Here is a 25,305-nt window from a genome sequence, read left to right on the forward strand (position 1 = left end):
CTGTAACAATGGTGGGTGGTGATTAGCAGCTCAGTGGGGATGGTGTCTCTGGTCGACTGAGCACAGTCCCTTAAAAACAACCTCACACTATAGTTTTCTCCAAAGTCCTGCAGGAACCATCCGGACCCAAACAACCTCACACTAATCAGCTAACAACAAGACCCTCCAACACAAACGGGGGTTAAGATTAATCTGCCAAGATTAAAGACCACAACACAAGATGCATCCCAGTCTGTGTTCTAAGCCAACTCACTAGATAAAAGGACCAACAGGTGGCCAGCCTCAGGCAGTTAAAGGCTCAGGAAAACAGCATACACCCCAGCATGCACTGGGGGTGATCTAAAATAACAAAGCAGGTTATCGATGCACTCAACCCCACAGGAACCCAAACCAGCAGCAGTAAAGCCTGGGGAAACACAGACAGAAGGATGCTGGTAAAAAGAAACATGGGAAATTACACATCAACAACAATCATACGCACAACCTGGACTGAATCCACAGATGTGTGAAGCCACGCCCACCACGAGGGACCAAACAGATGGAGAGGTAGATTGCTGAGGATTGAGGGGAGGGGTGGGGGTTGGGGTTAAAATCATGGGGATGCTCTTGATAGCAGGTCCCAGGTAAACAGCACCCACGGTGAGATGAGGTGACTCCCACATCCCCTCTGAGAACCGTGTGTGTATGATCTGACATTTGATGCTGAATCTTCTTCACAAGTCTTTCAGAAAGTCACCCTGACCTCCGTCGTTATTTTATCATTGAAAATGTCAGAACATTTAAGTAAATGAACACCTTGGTGTTTAATAACACAACAGTGTGGTGATGCAAGTTCATCTGGAATAATGGACGATTTCAGCTGAGCTCAGGCTGAAGGAGTTTGAAACCCATTTTAAAATCAGGTTGCACATCAGGGTGGCACCAGTGAGTCCACGAGCCGCTCAGGAGGTTTAAGACTGGATCTGTGAACTCTGGTCTGGTCCAGGACCAGATGTGACTCCTCTGATTGTCAGGAGGGGTGAATCGGTGTTAAACTGTCCCCCAACAAAACACAGTATACTGTCGCACACAATACAAGCCAGACGGACCTCACTCAATAAAACTTGTGCTTACATTGAGTTTGTGTTGAGGTCTGTGTTGTGCAAGGAGACAGTCATTTGTTGGCATTTGCGGACTCCATTTATAATGACTTGTGTGCACAAACCACACTAGCTATAATAAATTACAGCTATAATAAATTATAGATAGTGTTGCACCCTGTTGGCGCTGCAGTGGAAGAGAAGCACTGAGGCAAGGCACTCAGGAGTGAGAGCAAACGTCACATCCTTTGGATTTTCCCGGGAAATTCATCCCAAGTCCTTTACACAGAAATCAGTTCATAGGCTGTTTAAGACAATGGGGAAGTTATGTTTTAATACTGTAAATTGCTTCAAATTCTTACATATTAAAGAACTGTGGTATTTAATGACAAGTTAAAACTAATTTGTCAGTGTCGTCTGGTATACGACAGGGACACAGTCTCTAAACTACATCAAACATAATTTCTGTACTGCAATGTTCACCAACAAGACACATCTGTGATAAGCAAAAGTTCCAGTCAACTTAATACCTGACAAATCAAAGTGCTGTCAAGGGCAATAGATATTAAAGGAACAGCTACCACGGTATAAATGTTACAGCTACATCCTCTATGGCAAACAGTCAGGCTTTTGTCTCATGGTCCTTTAGGCTGCCCTCCTCCCACATCACTTTCTACTTTACCAGCTTTAGGTTGAGACCATTTTGTTCCTTGTCCACATGTGTACCTGTGGTGCCTCAGAGCTGACAGCTAGGCCTCAGACACCACATGTACAGACATGCCAGTGAAGGGAGAGCATCAACACACAGCTGTGCTAAATCTGCCTACTTTTGATTTAACTAACTACTTAACTAACTTCTCTTGGCTTCTTAAAGGGGACAATCTAAAATGATTTCATCAGAACTGTGTCAGCTCATCAGGAATTTCAGAAAATGTTCATGTTAATCTGTAGTTGACTTCCTGCATGAAGATTTTGGCCCAAGTATGGTGCAGAAGGAACACTACAGACTGAACTCATTCATCCTCTGGGGAGCAGGAATACACTCAGTATGCATTTTGATATTGGTATTTTGATCATTCTTGTGTACAGGTTGAAAACTTTTGTCTGACTGTTGCACAAATGTAAAGGTCAGGAGATCATTAAACTAAGGTTGAAACAGGTTAAAGGGACATTCCTCTGATTTTATGCAGTAAGAACTGCATGTCTGCCCGTGACTGTGCGTGTGTAGCCACTTCCTGTGGAGCGGGATTTTTTTTTTCTCCCTGTGACCAACCGACCAATCAAACCTTGGTGACTAAGAATGACTAAGACTCTTCTGATCGACTAACGTTTGGTCAACTATTAGACACAAAACTTAATATCAATATAAAAACTTGATGTTGTTTAGCATCAACCCTTCATCAACCCTGATGGGAATTACCCTTTAACTAATTTTTATCATTAATTGATGTGTCAGTGGTTTCTTTCCATTCATTAATGAATTTTTAATATATAAAATGTACGAAAAAAGAAAAATACTGAAAAATACAAAGTGACATCTTCAAAATCTTTGACCAACTCAGATTCATTCACAATAACACAAAACAGAAGCTGGAGCCTGTGAATTTATCTTAATGAGTCACAAAATTAATTAATTTTGATTTTTAAACCACTGTAACAAAATGGTACAAAAACAGCTGATGTTAGTTGTGGTAAATGCTTTCACCTTTTGGCTCCATTTATCTCACTGATAAAAACGGAGCCCAGGGTTCCTGACTTACAGCTGTGGTGTGTGGAGGTGCTGTAAATAAAAGACAAATGTTTTATGGCAGGGGAGAGTGAGAAAGGAGAGAAAGAGCTGCCAACAGACAGCCCATATAAACCATGCTTCAATAAACCACTTCCTCCATCCTCCTTTCATTGACTAAACTGAGGGACAGCCAGCATTTACAGCTCAGTTCCTGTTATTTGGATGTGGCTGCCCCGTCTATCTGCACCTCCTCCCCTTCCCCATCCTTTCATGCCAGCAGCAGCAGCCAGCCTGCAGCTTTCATGGCTCTTGCTTGCTTTGTGTTCCACTTATAGAAGCAGGTATGATTTCGGAGGAATCGTAAAATAATTACTGGCAAATTCCTGCAGCTCTTTGATTTCTGCCAGACACTGGAAAAGGGGGGATGAGGAGGGGGTATTAGGGTCCTTTACAAACCAAGTCAGGTATTTTCATCCAAAAACACTGCACACACGACCTCATGTTTAGTCACTAATTTACACACGAACTTAGAAACTGGACTGAGATGAACCTCCAGCTGCTGGACCACAGTAATGGTTCTGGTTCCTGTTGATCTATTCTCTGGGTTCTTTTTCAGCATTTTCAGTAAAACTCCTGACCTAAAGTAGATCTTACATTGATCACTGCTTCAGAGCTGCACTTTGTTTTGGAATAAGACTTTTACAAAGCATTTTAAAAACTGTTGGCAAAAAAACCCTTTGTGTGTATTTACATGTATGGTGACTGGATTACTGTTGATAAAAGAACCATGTTTACTTTATCTATATTTTATATGCATTCTAGCGATTTAAGATATGATACGCAGAAAACTATTCAGCAGTGGGAACTGACTTGTTCCTTGGTGGTTTTACATACGAGGATGAATTGCTATGGGTCACGACCTTTCTTCCCAAAATTAAAAACAACTGCTTTTATCCAAGTTTTAGGAGAATTTCAATTTGAAAGGGATCAAACTAACCTTCAAGGTGGAGAAGGCAATACTGGGGAAGACCCCCTCTCTTCAATGATCCTTCAGAAGCTCCGCCCCGAAAGCAAAACAAACCTCAGCAATCAAGCCACATGCACACAAAACAGCATCCAAAATACAACGGAGAGAGTTAGACTATGTTTATAAAACTGCAGCGACAGAAGAGAGGACCGTAGGTTTATAGCTAAGCTAACAAGGAAGATGACATTACCAGGCACATTTTGAGTTGTGCATCAGATTAGAAAGTAAGCCAGAAGTCCATGGGCAAGCAATTTAATGTTACCAGACACACATGTGACACCAGTACCTGCTTGCTAACTAACCAGTTGGGGTTAGCAAACAGGAGACAAACCAATACTGACCTACTGGATAATGCTAATACTACCCCCTGTCAAGCAGAAACAGAGCAACCTCCTCATATGTCTTCATGTCTTTAAACTCTCTGGGGTCTCTCCACCACAGTTGGATTGGCCATCAGGACAACTGGGACAAATCCTGCTCTTTTTTGATTTTTGTTATTTATGTTTCTGACCTTCTCCTTGTTGGCAATGCCACATCACCGTCATGCAACCGCCAGCAGATTTTTCTGCACACACTCGCCCGAACGCCCTGCCAGTCTCTCGTCTGCAGTCCCAATTAATCTCATTTAAAACTCCACATGGTCTGGCAGCAATGTAAGGGTAGCGTGCTCCTACTGCTTCCCCTGGTGATCCCTTAATCATCACTATTTGTTAGCACGTGCCCACAACCACGGCCCCTCCAAACCTCATCTTCCTTCCTCTCATCTTCTTCAGTTGTCCTGTGCACGAGTATTTATTTATTTATTTTATTTAACCTTTATTTAACCAGGTTTGGCCCATTGAGATCACGGATCCCTTTTACAAGGGAGACCTGGCCAAGATAGCGCGTACCACATTAGCTCTTAGCAGGCGAGTGCCGATTCGACTCCTGACCGGGCCGACTCTTTCCTGCGTGTCATTCCCCCTCTCTCTGCCCCTTTCCTGTCACTCTCTACTGTCCTGTCGAATAAAGGCAAAAATGCCCCAAAAAAATATATCTTAAAAAATGGTTCGCAAAGACTTGTCTATTTAAGTACATTCAGCAGACAAGTCGTGTTTCTGGAAACCTTATTATGGAGAGACTCCATAATAACCTCCTAACCATGAAATCAAACCCTGGTTTCCCCTCACTTAACATCATGTCTCTTTCTTGACATCAGCAAACAAGGAAAGACTTCTGCAGTAATTATAAATGCAGACTGAATTAGGGAAGAAAAGTAGATATTTCACTTCATTGAAATGTGTCATCCCTTACTGTAAAAAGTCACTCAGATTTTATTTTAATAATATGTTTGCTTTTTCAATCTTTACACAGACATGGGACAAAAGAAACCACACATGCCCACATGTACAGGAAAGCATCCTTCATCTCCGACGAGGATATCAATACTGCTATCACAGCTCAGAGAGATCACATTAGCAAAGCCACAGCAAAGAGGAAAGGAAACCTTGGCAGCTTCTGAGACTATTTCAGCCTGAGGATCTGTATCTCATGTACAGGTCACTGCAGTGACTTGACTTATGTGGTATGTGCACACAAGCCACAAATTAAGCTGGAGTGGAGGATAAGGGGAGTTAAAAGGTTTCATGCAAGCGTTCCAAGGAGCACAGGAGATGGCCAGAGGCTAACATGTTGGCCCAATCATTAAGGCATCAATCTGTGGGAGTGTGTATGTGTACACTGTGAGGGGCTTATACTGTCGCCAATCTGGCTAACAGAACAGAGGGCTCTCTAAGGAAAGGAGATACTCTTCACCCTCAACTATTGTTGTCTAGTTTGACTGGAAGCCTTTTAAAAACCCCAAAACTGGAGGTATGAAGGTGAACCTGAAGGTTCAGACAGCTCCAACACATAGCTGGACAAGCCTCACACTGAGAAAATGATTGACTCGTTGGAAGTTTTTTTTCAGACATGTTTGACTGAAGAGAAAAGTCCTCCTGGATGAAGGTTAAACCTTTCCACCTGAGAAAAGCAGCACATAGACGCTTTTCAACGGATAGCAAACAGGATGGGCCAAGTTCTGTCATAACATAAGGGATACATGAAATTGTAAAGATGATCATTTTTAAAGGGATCACATAAATAGATCACAGCCACTTACACACATTCCTACTGGCAACAAATGATGTGTTAGGTGCGAGCTTACTGTTTGACAGATGAATCTGTGCTCATCCTCGAGATAGGAGAGAAGTATAAAGGTGTAAAGCGTTCATCCGAAAACTGATGGGTACAGGAGGTTCAGAGCTGGGTTCTACCTGTGAACCAGATATTTACTGCAGAATTAAGCTTAATTACATCTGATTACATCTACCAACTACATTTTGGTTCTTGTGGAACAGAAAGACAGAGTTCCACTGGGACTAGCTGAGGCTAGCCAAACCCTGCTGGGTTAGCCCCTGGATCTACAGCTCATTCAGCAAATGTCCAACCCTAGAGCTGGAAGAGCCTCTGTCATTTGGGGGATTTTACATTTTTCTCATAAGTTGGAGCAACACTGAACAAAGAGCAGTGGATTTGACTAAAACTGTGAGCTGACTTTGCTCAACCACAAATGAATGTGTTTCTTGAAACACAAACAACCAAACATGGCAACCCACTTAAGATGGCATCACCTAAATGTATCTACTGTCGTATTTACACGCTGCTGTAATGTCCACATGCATCATCAGTCAGTTAGCTGTGTCTGCCCTGCATCAACTGCTGCAGATGTCCAGGAATTATATGAATACAAGCTGTCGTCATCCAGGAATTATCCACTACCCTGTTTAAATAATTACAAGCTGCTGTTGTCTCAGTATTACTTGCCTTGTATACATGAACACAAGCTGCAGTCATCCAGGAATTATCCACTGCCTTGTATACATAAGCACTAGCTGCAGTCATGCAGGAATTATACACTACCCTGTATAAATGAGCACAAGCTGCAGCAGTGATAAATTCGTGTTTTCATTTCTTTAAATAAATGACAAACACGTTCTCTTCTGCCTTTTTTTTTACTTCTCCTGCAGAGCAAAAAAACTCCACCAAACCCCAAAACGGAGGCACATGCCAAACCATGGAACTTGTGTACCATAACTAATCCCTGATTTATAATGCTAATGTTCTGTAATGCTGAATTTCTCATTTCACAAACTGGCATGTATGCCACTGCTTTTGGTTTGACGGGTATAACACTGTAATATTAGAGTTCCGGTATGGTTAAACCAGCTGTGATTACAGAGCCAGACCAGGCAAACTAGAACACCACAACACCCTCTTTTGGTTTCAAGTGTTTTTTCCCTATGTAACAAAAAGCATTCAGCCTTAAAGGTCCATATTTGACAACTTTCCATTGTTCTATCTGAAGTGTTGATCTCCATCAGAAGATATATCTGTGATTTTAAGAACCAAAAACCATCTCAGTGTAGTTTTACTTCTCCTCTCTCAGGCTTCTGAGGTCAGTGAGCCAATCGGAAGACAGGATCTGAGCCTCTCCTCTGATTGGCTGACTGTTTTTAGAGTGATCTAATAAAAATATAGCAGATTTCAGGTAAACATTCAGAGACACCAAATCCTGCAAGCTTGGATGGTGGGTCCAAGTGGGTGGGGCTTGGGGGAGTCTGCTTTGTTGTGACATCACAAAGTTCCAGAAGTCCTGACGGCTGGTTTTAAGGCTCAGTTTCTGAATACAGGTTGTGTGCATTTCTCTGTGGACTGAGGCTTTGATACTTTCACAGTATTAATATAGAACCTAGACCTGCTTTATAATCAGAAACACATGGACATCTACCTTCAGACTGTATGGACCTTTAAAAAAAAAACACAAATAGAACCTCAGCTCTTGTGTGTCTTCCCTGTTCTACAGACTCTCAGACTATTTTCACCAAGCCAACCCATTTCTCGCCCATTACATCGTCTTTCCATAAAAGTGACAATCCTCTGAAATATCACAAACACCTCTGAAGAGATGCCATCTCCAGAGTAGATTAAATGGCAGCCGAGGCTCCAAATGAGGTGCTTAAGCAGCATGAGCCGCTGCCGCCTATTGGCAAAATAGCAGCACCCCCTCCACTGGTTCCAAAGAGCTTCTTTTACCTCCATTTGTTCAAACGGCATTACCATTTGGCCCGTCTCCATGGCAACACCTCAACACTGGCCCGTTGACCGCATGGCAATAATGAAGCAAAATGGCAGCTTTACTGACTGATTCGTCATTAATCTTAATGTGCGTCTGGCAGCTTCTCTGTGCTGCACAACAAATCACTGAGATTGTGGGAGGAAGCCATCACTTTATTATCCCGACTGCTTTCTGTGTTTTGACTGCTGCATCTCGGACGTGCATAGAGATTCATAAAAGTGATGACATACTGATAAGAAGAACAATCTCTGAGCAATAAGAAAACAGCTGATGTGGAAAAGCTGTTTCAGCGTGCTACGTGAGCCCAGCTGTCGTCAGCATCTTTACAGGAGCAAATAAAGCACGCCTGACCCAAATCGAAACAAAAATGAAACGTACACATGAGCCAGGTGGCAAAGATAGATTTCAGACAGTCTGAAACGTGATCATGGCTCCCTCCATTCACTTGCCCCCTTGTGTTTGAAATCCTGACAGGCCATCAGGGATCCTTGCTTCACATAACAAACACTTTCCTGCTGCAGAGTAATGATGCAAAGCTTCACACACCTCGACTCCCTTCATCTAATGCTGCAGTCAGTTATGTAAGGCAACATCCAGGTGGAGGCACCTCAGCACACAGAATATGTATTCAAATGTATCAGGGCAAAAGTTTTAAGGATTCAATTTTCTTTCAGGATCAATGACCTAATGAAAAAATAATAAATTCAAGCATTAAAAAGTAATCAGTCAAATCTGCCCTCAAAAACCAGGAGAAACAGGGAGAGGTAAAAACGATGTTCTAGTCCATTTAGTTTTAGATGGGCTCTTTCCTCCATGTTCCAACCCACTCCTCACACTAAATATCAGGTTTCCAAGGCGACACAGTATGAAACCAATCACAGCTACTTTCTTGACGCTCCACAAATACTCCCGCTGTCCATAAAAGTAAAAAAATAATTATCTATAGACTCCAAGCCCAGCACACAGAACTCAGGCTTCTTTTGACAGCTTTACTTTGTGGCATGTTTAAATGCCTCCCATTTTATTTTAGAGAGGGTGGCAAGTCACCATGTGAGACACACAGGTGAGTGAAAAACTTCTCTCTAAAAAGAGGAGACTGTAACCTTCAACAGCTGTAAAACAGACTGTGGCTACACAGAGGAAAAAAGACAAGAGAGAGTAGGTGTCCCTGGTTCAAGCAGCTGTGGCCCTGCTCCACATTCAGAAAGACTGATAGGAGACTTAGACTTATATCTTGATACAGTGCAGCCCAAATAACACCATATGATGTTATTGCAGGGACTTTCAGTTGTTTTTGTTCTTTTTTTATAAATAATATATAATTATATTATTGTATTTCATGTTTTATAAGCCATGATACCACTAAACACCACTTCAGTAGTTTTAAGTGTTATTTGTCACATGTACAATGTACAGTAAGCAAAGCGAAATAAGGGTCAGACTCAGCAGCAGGGCAGCTTGTGCAAAACTTCAAAAAAAAAAAAAAAAAAAAGTTGCATATAATGGGAAATATCACAATATTCGATAATTTCAAATATTATTATTATTTTACCCAAGCACACTTATGGTACAAGTCAGCAGAATGTAAATCCTGTAAATTCTGTTTGATCAACAACTCATTAAGTTAAAAGTTTAATTTTAATCACCTAATAGAAAACAGTAGTTAATTAATTAATGGATTATTGAGCAAAAATGTCATTCATTCTCTGGTTCCAGCTTCTCAAACATGAGGTTTCACTGCTTCTTCTATGTTTGATGAATTTGTAAAGTGAATCACTCTGGGTTTTAGACTGCTGGTAGAACACAACAATCCACTGAAGAATGTGATGAGCATCTTTCACTTTATTATTCATATAAGCACAGGGAAGCACCATGACCATGTTTCTTTACCCCTCCACCTGTTCCTTTGTTATCCTCCCACCAACCAACTCACTCCACCCCCACCCCCACCCTTTTACCCATAAAAGGTAGCGTCCTTAAATAAAAACAACAAAACAAAACAAAACAAAAATTAGTAAACCACAAGCATCAGATCCAAAAGGAATTAGAAAATTATGCTAATTTCCTCCATCATCCATGATGATATCCACATAAATAGTCAAGTAGTTTGAAGTAATCAAAGATATAAATGTAGTAAATATGGATGATATACAAGTAAGCAACCAAATACATGAAAGCACAGAAGAAGACAATTAAGTAACAGTGTTTTGACATGATATAATTCAGCTGTGAAAACCTCCCAACGACAAGCTAGTGGTAGAAATTGTTGCTGCTTGCAGGTAGCTCCAAAGAGGAGGGGTCAGTAAGTAACAGGGGACACTGTGAGTGAGGGATGAGTCTCCCAATAATAGTGGACACAGGCCTTGAGACCTATTGCCCCTCAAACTCTGGGAGAATATGAACACCTTTCTCACCCCACTGTGGAAAGCTAACCTAACTGAAAATAGTAATGAACAAAAAATAACATAGTTGTAACGTGCTTCCTGCCAAGCTGGCTGGATTGACTCATTAGAAATTCTTAAGCAATGCAAGACTGAGACACTTTTCAGCTATATTCACATTTGTTTAGATAATCAATGAATCATTGAGTTGATTGAATGTCTAGGGCTTCTACTGACAATTATTTACGATTTAATTAACATTTTTTTTTTGCTTGTTTTGTCTGACCAAGAGTCCAAAACCTAAAGATATTCTATTTAGTGGAAAAGCAACAATCCTCTCCCGAATTTTTGGCATGACCAAAACAGCTAACTGATTTTCAAAATAGTTGCCAATGAATTTTCTGTTCTGTTCTGACTGATGGATCGACTCTTCTCTATGAATGTTAGAACATTCTACATAGAGCCCAAGGTGACGTCTTTAAATGTGTTGTTTTGTCTGTCCAACTGAGAATCACATCTACAGTTCTGTCATTTTGACTAAATGTAAATATTTGACTGGACTGAAGGGGGGAAGGGAATAATGGGCAAAGTTAGTTTCAATGGAAGAAAACACTAGATTCTCTTGAGCAGTCACACAGTCATTCTCTCTGATCTGTTACACTCAGGTCTTCAGATGCTCCTGAGAGTTCTGAGTTGAAACACAGCCAAACAGATCAGGAGGGGCCTTGGCTACGCAATTTGTCACCAAGTAAAAACACAGAGGCAACAAAGACTTCACCAGCACTGGAAAGATCTCATGGCATATGTCATCGTGAAGGTTAAGTATGCTCCTGCTGGGCTTTAAACCTCAGTCTTCCAGCCAAATCTCACATCTCTACTGACTGGAGCTCAAGCATTGGGAGGGGGATGCAGTACACAGAAGCCAGAACTCACTTGGTATCTTGCAATAAACGGCCTTTTAAGAGAAACAGACACCACTGAAGGCCTCACACTAGCAGATAGGAGTTTGTAATTTAGACTGCAGAGGCACTGGGGTAAAGGCACTTTCTGTAGCACTCAGCCACATCTCTGGACAGCTTTGAAGTACATCAATTTCTACGCTTGTTACACCTGCCACATTAGACTGTCAGACTTCCAGGTGTTACCAGCAGCTCAGAAAGATCATTTTCACATGTTGATGACAGGAGGCAACAGGCGTACATTAATCACCTAAGTCCAGGAACTACTGAAGGAATTTAAAAGTTCCTTCAGAAAATTGTTTGCGTTTCTACCACGTTTAAACTCTTCTAACTTCAGGAACAATGCAGCAGGAAATAAATGTGGACCCTGTAATCTCCAGTCAAAACACAGCTAAGGTCCCCGAGTTACTAAAAAGGTTCTGATGTTCGTAAAAAGGTTCCTGGGTCCCAGAAAAAAAGTTAAGTAGTGGAACTTTTGTTCGGATAAAATGTGTTTCTTATCCCACTAGGGAAAAGACAGTTTTCCAAAGTCATTCATGCATCTTCCACACCTTGGCAAGTAAAGTGAATGTCATCATCCCAATATATTCCATGTTCACATTACTGCAAGGTCAACAGTCCAGTCTGAGGAGCTTGAAATAAGTCGTCTCAAACTGAGTCAGAAGCCTTTTCAGCTTTAAGGCTCGATTTTCCTGTCTGATCCTTATCTGTCAGGGAAGCCATTACTGTATCCTTTCTCTGCATGTAGTTTATAATCTGTGTTTAAAACGCTGATTGGTCTACATCCTTTACTGTCCATCTAACCTTTTCCCTTAGTAAGAGTGATATAAATGCTTCCTCCATGCTGATGGGAGGGCTACGCCATTCAAGGTGTAATTAAAAGAGGCTTTTAGTAAGAGGAGCAATGCTTCTCTCCATTCTGGAGGGAGTCCATCACAGCCTGCGGATTTGTTCGCACTGAGACCTGAAATTACACTATCAATTTCCTCTATTGAGATTTCAGATACAGGTTTTTCATGTTAGTCTTGACTGATGGCAGGGAGGTCAAATGAGGCCAGGAATTCTTGGATTGTTAGTCTGTCTGGGTGTGTGTGTATAATGATTTATAGCATGTTTCAAACACTTTCTGGATTATTTCTAATTCAGTAGTTCTCTTGTTTATGAAGTGTTCCTGATTTTGTGAATTGTATTTCCTGCTGTGTCTTAAGTCTAGATGCAAGTAACTTGGATGCTTTAGATCCTACTTCATTTTTGCTTCCTTACCAAGAATTTTGTCTTTTACTTCTTCTTTCACTGGCTTCATTTTCTCAAGTATAGAAGGAGCTTTATCAATGCCATGAGTTTGCTCCAAGTTCTTTAGTGGTTCTTCCAGGTCTAACAGCTTTTTGACTTTCATTTTCCCTCTGAGAAAAGCTTTGGCTGCATCCCACAGAATGACTGGATCAACCTCTCCATTATCATTATGTTCCAGGTACATTTTCATTTCAGACAAGTCTTTTTTAAATGCATTACTACTCAGTCTTCAACCTCCAACAAGTAGTTTTGGTCTTCCATCTACATTTAATTTCAGGCTTAATCCAGAATGATCTGAAAGGTCCCATTCTTTCCCTTCATGACAAGCTTTACTAAGATAGAGAGTGAATTCTGTATCACATCAGTGTAGGTACAGTCCCAATACGTACAATATTTTATTGTTTGTTTTTCCATGAGACTCTGGCTCTGTTAGTAAAGTCTAATCTGGGATTCAGACATATATAAAAGGTATCATGTTTCTGCAGCAATCAGGCTGAATCTTCCTGAGGAAGGTAATATCACTGCTTGGGGATGCATATGTGCTACTTCCTTATGCCCCAGTTTGCCCTTTAATAAAACAAATTTACCCGCTTTGCCTTCATGTTCTTAGACAAGTTCAAAGCAAACAGAATCTGAAATCAGTACTGCAACTCCTCTTTTCTTTCCTGTTCTATCTGAGGAGAAAATGAATTTTTAAAGCCCATGTCCTTCAGTTTCTCATGTTCCATGTTTCTTGCCAGAAAGCAACACTGATATTCTCCTGTTTTAACTTGGCAACCGTTTTGCTCCTTTTGACTGGACTGTTTACACAATTAACATTCGACAACTGAATGTTACAATACTGCATGTTCATGAGTCCCTAAGCAAATACAGTATCCCTGTACCCAGACCACAGAACTTGTACTCCAAGTCATCGTGATAAGAAACAGGACTTCCGATTCAGAGGGTGGCTCTCTGTGTGGAGGGGGGCTGGGGGGGCTGAGCTGTCCTCTGCCCTACAAAAAAATGGGTGTCAGGTGAGTAACTCCAACAGAAAAGTGTGGGCCAACTAACTGTTAGCATTGTTTGCATCAGTCATTAATATGGCCCAGATTGTAAGGTCACAGGAGACGACATTGGTGTTTACCAGACCCAGGTCCCACGGTGACACTCCACCTTCTTCAATCTGCTATGGCTTCCTCTGCATAGCTGTATGTAACCGTGGCTGTGTTCACGCATCCGGGTCAGTGCAGTCTGGAAACGTATCCTCTTTCTGAAGTGTTTATTTAATGGGAGTTGAGTTCTTCTGCTGTATGTTCTCAGCACAATCATGGTCACTCGTCTGTCTTGGATGTAGATGTTTTTCGTCCTAGCAGCATGAAGGTTTTCCTCCCCAACAGTGGACTGTAGGAACCTAACCCCTCAATAATTGCTGTGAAGCAGCTGAGTTCTTTCAGTTCCCAAGCTCTTCTCCTGACACAGGCCCTCAGTGTTCTCCGGTGCCAACTGAGACATGTTCTGCAGAAATCATTCTGCATGTTGTTGCATTAAGAACGTCCTCAGATAGTCAGTGATTTTAGCCCTGAGTGACTTTTGGATGAGATGGTCTTTGCCTCTAATGTCCCATGTTCCTCTCCGTGTAATCAAGATGTTTGGTGGCCCTTCTCCATCTCGCTGGTGGCAGGTTTCATGTCCTGGTTGATTTTTATTTGTTAGCTCGTCCTGTTGTGTCTTTTTTTTCTTTTTTTTTTTCTGATTTTAGGTCCTGCACACCTTAAGTTAACACCTCCCTCACCACTTTGCAGAGTGAGCTGATAGTAGTGAGTTAGGGCCCGTCTTCCTTCCTGATGCCTTTTTTTTTTTTTTTTGTCCTAGTCATAGTTTTGTCATAGTTTGTTTAGTTATAGTCACCTCCACCAAATTAGGAACTTGAATTGCAGGGTTTAATTTCTACAGATGCAAGAGCTCCTGCTGCCATGCTGATGAATCCACAGGCTTCAGTCTTTCCTAATGAAAATGTACATGACACTGCTGGGCTCGACGGGACCAGGGAACAAAGAACAGTATTCACTGACATTTCCTTTTCCAAACCATTAATCAAGAAATGAATTGCCAGATTAATCATCAGTGAAAATAACTGCTCAATCACCCCTGCATACATTAATGTTAAAAATCTAACGTGCCTGCAGGTTGTCCAGACTGCCTCGTGATCACCGACCAGCAGATAACAGGCATTTTCTAAAAGGCAGACACTGGCACACTGACATACTGCTCCTGATTCACATTACTACAAAACTCTTGTGAGAATTTGCCACATCATTGTACAGTGGAGAGGAGTCAATAAACTAAATATTCTTGTCCTTTGTAATTACACGAGGCACAATGTGAGGAACCAAGAGTGGACTGAAGCCCAGTACCGGCCTCACCAAACAATCCTTAAACTCCCAAAAGGCTGAAGTGGGTCAAAAATCCTCAACCACAAGATATTTGAACTGATGTCTTCCCTGCCAGACGCCCCATCAGGACTCACACAGCAAAGCAGGTCAGACCACAAAGACTTGAGGGCCCCTGTACAATGTAAGATTTTGGGATGACAATCATGAGTGTTATGCAGTATTTTTGGTCATTATTACAAAACAGTTGGCCTACTGCACTGTGAGACACCGTCAGCTCAACAGAAAATACATCTGCAACTATTCTAATAATCAACCGATCATTTTTCAAACAACTTTTGCTGGTTGAAACTTTTAAACGTCAGAACTTGACACTTTTCTTTGTCACATATGACTATAAACAGAATATCACTTGGTTTTGGACTTTGGAATCATTACGTTGGGACATTATAAAGGTTGTTAGTTCTCACAGACGAATTGATTAACACAGGAAATATTCTTGCACAGTTTGACATACAAAGAACCTGCAAGACTGCTGCTGTTGCACGGTGTATAAGCAGCTTTATAGCATGTGTGTGTGTGTGTGTGCAGCGTGTGTGTGTGTGTGTATATGTTTGTGGTGGGTCGATGGCACAGCTGATTTCATGATGAAAAGCAATTATCAGTCTAACCTTGACTTTAAAGACTTCCTATTTGGCAATACTTGTATTTCTGGCTCACTTTCTTGTAGGAGCTGAGTGCCTACAGGCTGCAACCAACCAACCAAAGCCAAGTAGATATCCACACGTTATACTTGTCACTGCTCTGCCTGTATGCTTACAACCCCCCAAACCATGCAGTTCTTACATACAGGGTTTATCTGTTTCATGTTCAAAAGCAACATCTCATGCGATTATTTCTGTCTGGCAGGGTTTCAAAGCAACACGTGTACATGCTGTGACATTTAGAAGAAAAACTGAAATCCTTCAAAGAGACATCAACACAACATAAAATGCATTTTTGCATCGTTAAACATTATTTCCAACCTTTCCGTTCTGTTGTTTGAGAATTACAGGGAAAAACACACACATAACTTCTGTCATTTGCCACTACATACCACTAACACTCTGCAGCGGGACATTAAATGCACCACTGTTTTGTTCACAGAACCAAAACCACTGCCTTTTCTTCACAACATGCATTTGAGCAATTTATTTTAACAGCACTGAGACACTTAAATACACAAGGAAATTCACTTTTTTCTGCCACTCTCCATAATGTCAAAGGTCAGAGTCAGCTACAGCGACTCCACGGCTTGATCAAGGACACAATGTGGATGCTTGCTGATATGAGGGTTTGATCCCTGCTCATTTGTCTGGCAGCACATGACGCCACGCTGCCCTGAAGCAACAGGGCAAAAAAACATCAAACACACCAGACATGATAGGGTTTTTACCTCTTTTTGGTTTAGGGAAGCTTTCATGCAGGTGAAAAACTACTTTCTCCACAAAGTGCTGAATGTTGCTGTGCTCTGGTCCCCGGACAAACACCATCCAGTCGTGGGTAAAGCCTTCCACAGTGGGTTTCTTTCTGACTTGGGCACGGTGACCAAGTTCTAGTTTCACCTGAACAGCACCCTGTGAAGTAAAGAGATGTTGGGTTACTGCTCGAATCCAAAGACTCAGAGCACTACACGTGTCTGACAGAGTCTGATCATTTCCATCAAAACTTACAGAACAACTAAAAACTTGAAAGCCGACGTTAAAATAAATCCTTCTATCGCCTGATGAGTTGCTTTTCCAACAATTATGTTTCCCTGAGTCCTGCAAATAGAACTCCGTTCAAAAATGTTCAGATTTAATGTTACTTTGCTCTTAGCCAGACCAACGTGAGTCACGATGTTTTTCCTATCAGCTAAAGCCTACATGTAAATTCTGAATAACACCATGGTTCAAGTGCCACGCGTTTCCACACACTTTAAACTACTGAAATGTGCTACAGCTGAATAATGCTACACAGCTGTTCAAGGATAATGTCATGAGAATAAGAAGAAAAGCCCCTGGAGAAAGTTGACATCTTACCCGATTTTAAAAATGATACTTTCAGCATTATGTGCAAAATTATACCGAATTAAAGTGCGGATGTAAATATTCAATTAACGCGTGAGCAAAAATGCATTTTGCCGGTGAACAGAAAAATATGAAAACTGCGAGCTTTTCCAGCGGAATTTTGCATTACAATGCTCATTCAGGAATAGCGGCACGTATCGGCTCTAGCTAGCTGTACGGCTTGAAAATCCTCGTTACGGACTAACAGCCACCGACTCCTCCGGTGTGACAAAACAGCAAAACGTCCAAACATGCCCCGTCAAACCGGACAGGCGGTTGAATCCTCCCTCGGACTACTCACCGAGTTGGCCATCCTTGAGGCCCCACGTTACTGTTATTTCATGGAGAATTAGTTTTAAATGAGAGCAGAGGTGAGCGCAGCTCGCCGATGACGGCGGACATGGTCTCTCCTGGACTGAAGTCAGACTCAAGACTTTCAAAGGCTCGCCGGCTGTCAATTACCCGAGATAACCGAGACACTTTCCGCCGTGGACTTTCAAAATAAACCCTTGCAGTAAAGATGTACTATGGATACCACTAAACTTCTCCAACCTAATTACAGAACACTTTTGGCTGAAGCTGTTGTTATTAATTAATACGCACTGACAACCTGCGTTGCATTTTATTAATTTCAAATTATGTGACTGGCAAATCCAAATCCCCCTTTGAACCCCTGAAAATTTTCACCAAAATTAAAGTCTGAAATTCTTTAAGAATTTGAATTTTTCTGAATTGTATTCAAAATTAGTATTTATTTCCCCAAATGGAGATCCAGCTGTAGTTTTAAAGCACTCTTTAAAACAATCTAAGAAAAGTCTAATTTACATATTGCACAAAATTGCTGGAATAATCCCAAAAATAATCCTAAACTCCGGTCATTATCATTACTATTTTATGATACATACCTCTTAAAACATGACTGAAAAGATGGGTCTGCCTTAACTGAAATTCACCGTTATTACATTTTGTAGTTTCTTATGACTTGTCTGTGGAATTCAATATTGAGCTGTCAGCATAGTTGGATGAAGACCTCCGCGGGGCCCTGGGTGTTTAAAGTGCTCAAAGGACCTTAATCTGTGAGAACACGTTTATCATAGGATTGATTTAATACACTGGATTTTTGACATGGTGAGGAACAGAGAGGAACATTCAGACCGTATACCTGAGTAAAACCACTGGAATAAAATATCTGCTCCTCATAGGGTCTATAATCATCAATAAATCAGTCCCAGCTTTCATACATCTTTAAATATAAGAATATTTCTATGTATCATGATCTACCAATCAAAATGCACATTGGATACTTCAGTGCTGCTAGTTTATAATATAACCTTTATGAGAATTTTTTGTCCAATTTTTCACACTAACAAGGGCTCACTGCCAAGCTGCCCCTGGTGGCAGCCATTCCTAGGATTATAATTCTTACCTTGCATTATGAGAACACTAAACACTATGAAGTCTTTCTACCGGCTGGCTCTGATTTATTTAACTGCCGCCCTACCGAGAACTGAGAGAACTGAATAAAGAACAGCTTCATGACATGACAAATCACTTTTATGCCCCATGCTTTTATTTTGAATGTACAATCCTCCCATTTCCGTGATTTTTCCGCCTCATTTCCGCGAGCTTCATGGCTTTGAGGAGCAGAGCGCACGCGCAGCTTGGTGTACCCGCTGGGGCCAAGCCTGAGCACGAGACGGGAAAGGCCAATAACAGAGCGGCAGGCACACGGACCTCCAATCAGGAGGCCGCAACCTTCCTGTAATTGTGTTGCCTTCAGGTCCCAAGGGAAAACCCCTAGAATTGCCTTCATCAGATTATCATCTGCAGGTATTAGTGCATTGGAAAATGCTCTATAAGCATCATTTCACTATATGTAATGCTGCAATCTGGAACAACTGGTATATTTTATTAGAGAAAATCTTTATTTATAAAAATTGGATTCAATTGGATTTCAATTAGTGGTTTTAAATTAAATTAAGTTTAGATTGCTTCTATAAACAATTATCTTTAGCTGTCAGAGCTATTCCTGTGGCTTTGACAAATCTGTATTACAATATTCAATTATCCATTCTGTTTATTGACATTTACAGTTGAATGTATTGACACAATTTTGAGATCACTAATTACAAAAGAATGTTTTCCTCTTCCTCTATAAAGAAATGTTTTGTTGCAAAGGTTTTTGAGAGTGGACAGGATCAAAGTTAGTACTAAATCACAGTTATTTCCTTTGTTAGTTCATTAATTAATTAAGGATATTTATCCATGCAGTGAATTCTTAAGAGCAAGGTTTAATTTCACTGTGTGTACATTATTTTAAAAAGTTTTTTTTTCTTCAGGAACATTGTTAAGCTCCTTTGGTACAGAATGCACAAGTGGTTATGTAATACCTGTTTTTGAGTATTATATTAATGATAATGTTTAGATATTGCTGATATTGTGATTAATTTTAACATAAATGTAGATTTTTTTAAAAAGTTGCTCCAAGTTTTGTGGCATTTGAAAATGATTTGAAAATTTTTCAAAAGCTGAAACCCCCACCCTGAAGTTAATTAAATGTATATAATAGTTTGATTTTCTTTTCTCCCCACTTTTTTTTATCCATATTTAACAATGATAATGCAAGTTTGTAATTTGAAGAGGTCTAATAACATTTTTTTTTTTTTTAAGTGAGAGGGACTTTGTCACTGCCTGGTCTGTACCAGAAAGCCAGTTTGTTCTATGTATGTGCAAAAATGCAGCTACTTTTTGTCAGAAGTATGCCAAAGCTCTTTACAGTGGTTTCTGGGATTCAGATAAAATCATGTTATCTTTGGATCTATAGGTTATGAAATAGAAGATTCAAATCTTTTGTGCTTATGTAGAGTTTTTGTTGGAGTCTGGGTTGTATTGGAAGCCAGTTGTTTGTTGGCATCATTGGAGTGTATTTATAAGCTAACGTTAGCTCCTGTGGCTGTTATTGTTCGTGTTGGTGCTGTAAGGGAGTGGAAGAGAGGCCATGAGGTGAGGCAGTCGGGAACGAACATAAACGTCAAACATCACCTTTGGATTTTCCTGGAAAATTCATCTCGTGTCCTCCGAGAATTCAGCCCACAGGTTATAGACAAGTGAGAAAGGCGTGGCAAGTCTCAAAATATGTTACAATCCTTTCACACATTGATAAAAATAAAGTGATTAATACATGAGCATTGCTTCACATTCTTACATATAGTACCTTTAATTTAAAATATTGTATAAGAACTTTAAGAACATCAATTGACTTTTCAAATGTATTTCTAATGAATAAGCTATGTATATATATATATATATATATTTTATAAGGTCGGCCATGTTGTCTACAGCCAGGTACTCAAATGAAGCACATTTTAATAGTTTATATAAAATGCTCAAACTTGTTTGAAACAGTCGAAAACCAATATTCACATACACTTAATGTGATCACAATTGTTATTGTGTACTGGCTTTTAACAAACAAACCTGAAAGACAAATTACAGTCTACTGTAAAGCAAAGCCTGCAAGATTTACAGAAGACTAGGGAAACAGTTATTAAACACCTGTCTTCAGATTTTTCTATAAAATCGCCACTCTTGCCTTTTGTTTTTGCTCACGTGTCTGCCACGTTTATATTCATAGACTGCACATTATTGAAAGGACTCCTGGAGTTTGGCTAGACTGCAGCATACAATTATGAAAATGATAAAATATAATGTATTTATCCCCACCAAACTGTTGTGATCTCTTAAGCTAATGTTGCCTACCCTGCTTGCTGGCACAAGCAGGTCCATTTGCTGTGCTGCAGTTATCTAAAGACAGTCAAAATAATGACAGCATGTGATTTGTTGACAGCATGGGTGATATGAATTTGGGAGCTTTACTGCATTATATTATTGTCACTTGGCGCCTAAATTTTGTATTTTTCTTTACGTTAATAAAGACATTGCAGAAAAAATGTATGCAGAAAAGGCATGAATTGGTGCATAAAAATTCACAATGCAGGATATATACTGTGCCTTGCTCAAAGCTTCCTGGGGGGGGGGCACTGAATGTCATTGAATGCCCCCTCCACTCCACTCCACACCCATGTTATAACATGGTTGTATTATATTATATTAGTGTTTCTGAAAGTTTCATTTTTTACCAAATCTACTCAAATCTCCCTTGAAAATAAATTCTCAGTGTCAACGGGAAATACATTTTAGCACAGGCTGTCACAGGCTTCCACAGTACCCCCATGCCTTACTCTTATTCAGCCATATGGTCCATTACATGAGGGGATTATTAGCCCAGCTCTTAACACTGGGTTTAAAGCTCATATGTAGATATCTTTATATGTTAACACGATATTTAAAACTTTGTTACGAGTAACGTACCAGAGGGATACACGGTGACTGGAGAGATATTGGGGTGCGTGTCTACCAGTTTTGGTCCTCGATACACACCGTAGTTACATGCTGGTTTGCAGGACGCTGAGTGAATGAGGTAAAGTTTGGCCATCAACATGTTCAACTTTCAGAACGTTTTAACAGAGAGGCTATAAGTTAGTCAGCCTGCTGCAGTATGGCAACAGTCCACCTGTCATTGTTACGAATGGACAGCCAGTCAGTTAGCCTGAGCTTGTGTTGATAACTCCAGCGTAGCTGTGATTAGCCGGCTCGCTAACTTTACTTGCTAACTTGTTTGTTGTGTGTCATTCCATTATAATTACTCATTATCTGTGGGTGTTGAAACTTTTTGGGTTTGTGCTAAAGGTCTTCTGTGACTGGTTTGGTTTGTGCTCCATGTAGCCAGTCTCAGGAAACGACTATCTTGAAAGTACGTGCTGCAGTAAACTCCATTTAAATATGTTTCAACTTTATATTCACGTTCTCATTAGCAAAAACTTATAATGCACAAACCACTTCTGAAAGCATTTTCTGTCAAAACAGGAAGTATTCTTGAATTCGGCATAAATATAATGTACCAAACGACATGTTTTCACGAATAAACACTCTTGCTTAGATAATACATCACCGTGGGCAGCAGCAGCAGCAGCGTCATCATTCTGCTGATGTAAGCCCAGCTGGATGGATTAGTAAAGTGGCTCTAATACTGACTAATATTTCATGTGATTTGTAAGTAAGGCAGCATAAAATAGTCATGATAGTGCACACACATTATGATAAACACATGTTGGTGTTTATCACATTATCAGTAATCATTATACTTAATGTGCTCCAGTACAAGAGCTCTTGTATAAGTGTGCACACTCCTTGAATAGAATTTCCTCAAAGGTTGTGCTTGGGTTATGTTTTTGGTATAGTGCATCATCAGGGTGACCATGTAGTAGGTACTTAGCTTTTTGGTTTAGTTAAATGGCTGCTGTTTGCATTTTAATATTTTATTAGCTTTGGTGATGATTGGCTCTTAAAATGCTTAAAAAGATTAATTATCAATTGATGCAATAATCAGAAAACTAATAATTTCAGCATTTTTTAAAACTAGCCAACAGCTGTCTTTTCTCTGCCTTTTTCTGATAAATTGATGTGTGTTGATCAGTGAAATGGCGTTAACCTATCAGGAGGAACATGTATCTTATCATCCACGGGTTCGAGTGCATACTTGCATGTCATTATGCACCCATAGCCCCACTAGTGGTCAAAAACTTCACAGGGTAGCTTTAATTTGTTGGATTTGAAGATATTCTTCTCTGTGATTCTGCATACATTTCAGTTCTGATTGTGGGGCTAATAGCATCATAAAATATTTTTTTAATTCAATATCAACTTCACTTTCCCACAACCACTTCTCCCATTACTAACTGTGACCTTTGAACTCTGATATTAACTTTGTTTGGAAATGGAGAGAGGCTTCCTGGACTTACCCTCTCAGAAAACTTGTTACGCTAGGTGCAATAAAAGCTCTCCAACAGGCGTTACACGAAAGTCCCTCTAAAACCATAGAAGAATAGAATTCGACTCCAAATGTCTGACAGTCAAGCCAAAATATCAGTGTTTTTTTACTGCACACAAAGGGGCGACAGTGGTGAGGATGCCAGCAGTTCCTCTGCTGATGGCAGGGAAGCTAGTCCTGAGGGCACTAGCAGCTCTCCTGCTGTTACAGCTGCAAAGAGAAACCAGTAGCCCCCCTTTGCCCCTCTAAAGAGCTGTCAACAGCAGCACAATTGAGTTTTAACTTAAGTTGCACAATTAATCTAAATATGACAATTAATAAAATATTATTAATTATAATATTTTATATATATATTGATTAATATAAATACATTTTATCCATATATTTATATTGTTATTGTGTTATGTTATTGTGTTATTGTTGTGCATCATTAGCACCATAAGTGTTGTGGTGCTGTAGAGATGCCCTGGCCTATAAATCATATTGTCCAGATGTAAAGGAACATACCAACAGAAATCACATCATCATCACTTTTTTTTGTAATTTCAGCCAATATGAAATGCAAAAGTGATCATTCAACTGAAATCCTGACTCAGTTGCTATATCTGAGAAAATAATCTCAATATATATTTTTTTACATACTGTGCAGCCCTTATATATGACTTTAACTATTATTAAATTTCTCTTTATCAATTTCCTTTTGATTGAGTAACTGATTAGCTGATGAATTAGTCAAGATTTCCCAGCCCTTGTACAGTGTATCTAATGAAGTTATAATTAATCAATGCCAGTTTTATTAAAACCTGTTGAGACTGTGACATATGTCAGCTGGCTGTGTGTGCTGCCATGATTTCCAACGTGGCTGTGAAAGAATGTGTGCTGTGCCACCTGAAAGGCCATCAAAAGTCCCATGTGTCTGTCCGGCATGTGCACTGTGCGGCAGCAGCGAGTGTCACACAGTAAAGCCTCAGTGGTGACATTTCTAAAGCACTGTTGGCTCAACACTGTTCATGCATTGTCCTCACTTGTATTGCTAATGCAGACCTAGCAGTACAGGCCAGTCTATATTGTTTTGCTGTAAGGTAAATATGCTGCAGAAACCTCTGGAACAGTTTGGTGTATAAACTTTTAAAGGTTTAGCTGACCACTGACAGTCTTTAATTGGAGAAGAAGCCAGGTTCTTCTAAATCATCACCTTAATCAGTTAATGACTCATTTTCTTTAGTTTCATAGAAAAGTAAACTTCCTCCACCACCATCACCTCAAACTCCTCATTGTTAATTCATTTTAAAAACTATTAAGCTAAAGAGTGAGAGATATGAAAGGAGTGACAGCAGCTACACCATGATCAGCAGTCACATTTTCTACAAACATCAGTAAGTTATGCTCTTGATACAGTTCAGTGTCAGTTTCGAACTGTATGTTAGCAGGTGCAGCTGACTTACCTGTTCATGGCCGTGAAGCTGTGGGAGCCGGCGTGGAGTGTGCAGCAGCAGGACAGTACAGCACAGCAGGCTGGCTTATCACTTAGATAACAGCAGGGGGGTTGGGTTGGGTGACTGTGTTTGGGGAGGGGGTGGTGGGTGGTTAGGCTACATGAGGCTCATATTCCTTGTGTGGTAATGTTAGAACAATATATCAGTTTACACAGAATGTTTAACCCAAAGACACTGGAGGAAAGGGACGAAAATATTGTCAGGAATAAAAACTTATGGGATATTTGTTCATTATTTGCAGTCAGTGATATCCATCTAAACCTATGGTAACTGAATGTTTTTGCACATTCCCCCCCACAGTTAACTAGAATTTAAATTGTTGTTTTGAATATAAAACAATTCAAAACTCAAAGACACTTAGTTTCAAAGCTGGAACCAGCCATTGGTGGGTATTCTGTCTTGATAGATGACTTAATTAATTTACTAATTATCACAAATTGTTGTTGATTAGAAAGGTAGCCCGTGCAGTTTACTGGGGTTGCTCATGTATTTCCTAAAATGTTGAATAATTTCTTTAAAGGTCCCGTATTTTCCAGTTTTCCAGTGTTTATTTGAAGTTTTGATGTCCATAAGAAAATATATTTGTGGTTTTAAAGTGGTAGTTTGGGTTATTTGACATGGGGTTGTGTGAGACACTTTTCTCTTGTCAGGAAGTGTGTTCCCTGCAGTAACATGTTTCAGCCACTTAAAAAATGCTCACAAAAAAAAGCTAATATCAGTAAAACTCTATTTTCAATATTACTTTGACGCACATTATTACTCTGCAGGTCAGCTGTTTGAGTCAGACAGAGCTCAGTGCAGGTGCGTAGTAATATGGTAGTTCAGCAGCTGAGAAA

At 40.2% G+C, this 25,305-nt stretch overlaps 2 protein-coding genes across 7 annotated transcripts in view; one reads left to right on the forward strand and one right to left on the reverse strand.

Moving 5' to 3' along the window:
• Nucleotides 1–17,544, reverse strand: part of mllt3 (MLLT3 super elongation complex subunit) — a 55,698-nt gene extending 38,154 nt beyond the window's left edge. For 5 of the 6 annotated variants that reach the window (XM_071478250.1, XM_071478249.1, XM_071478247.1 and 2 more), the window contains exons 1-2: nucleotides 17,385–17,544; nucleotides 16,432–16,612 (exon numbers count right to left, since the gene is read on the reverse strand). In XM_071478250.1, the coding sequence (XP_071334351.1) occupies nucleotides 16,432–16,612; nucleotides 17,385–17,396 (193 nt within the window). In that variant the 5' untranslated portion in view covers nucleotides 17,397–17,544. Of the gene's footprint in view, nucleotides 1–16,431; nucleotides 16,613–17,384 lie in introns of those variants that run through there. The other variant, XM_071478252.1, reaches the window with a different exon arrangement.
• A 3,881-nt stretch (nucleotides 17,545–21,425) lies between these two features.
• focad (focadhesin) overlaps nucleotides 21,426–25,305 on the forward strand; it is a 51,206-nt gene continuing 47,326 nt past the window's right edge. Inside the window, exon 1 of the mRNA XM_071478253.1 lies at nucleotides 21,426–21,563. The gene's annotated coding sequence lies outside the window, so the exon portion shown is untranslated. The remainder of the gene's footprint in view (nucleotides 21,564–25,305) is intronic.

Source organism: Trachinotus anak, unplaced genomic scaffold (assembly GCF_046630095.1).
Source record: "Trachinotus anak isolate AG129_WGS33_773 ecotype Australia unplaced genomic scaffold, CSIRO_AGI_Tana_v1 ptg000005l, whole genome shotgun sequence".
NCBI classification, from domain to species: Eukaryota; Metazoa; Chordata; class Actinopteri; order Carangiformes; family Carangidae; genus Trachinotus; species Trachinotus anak.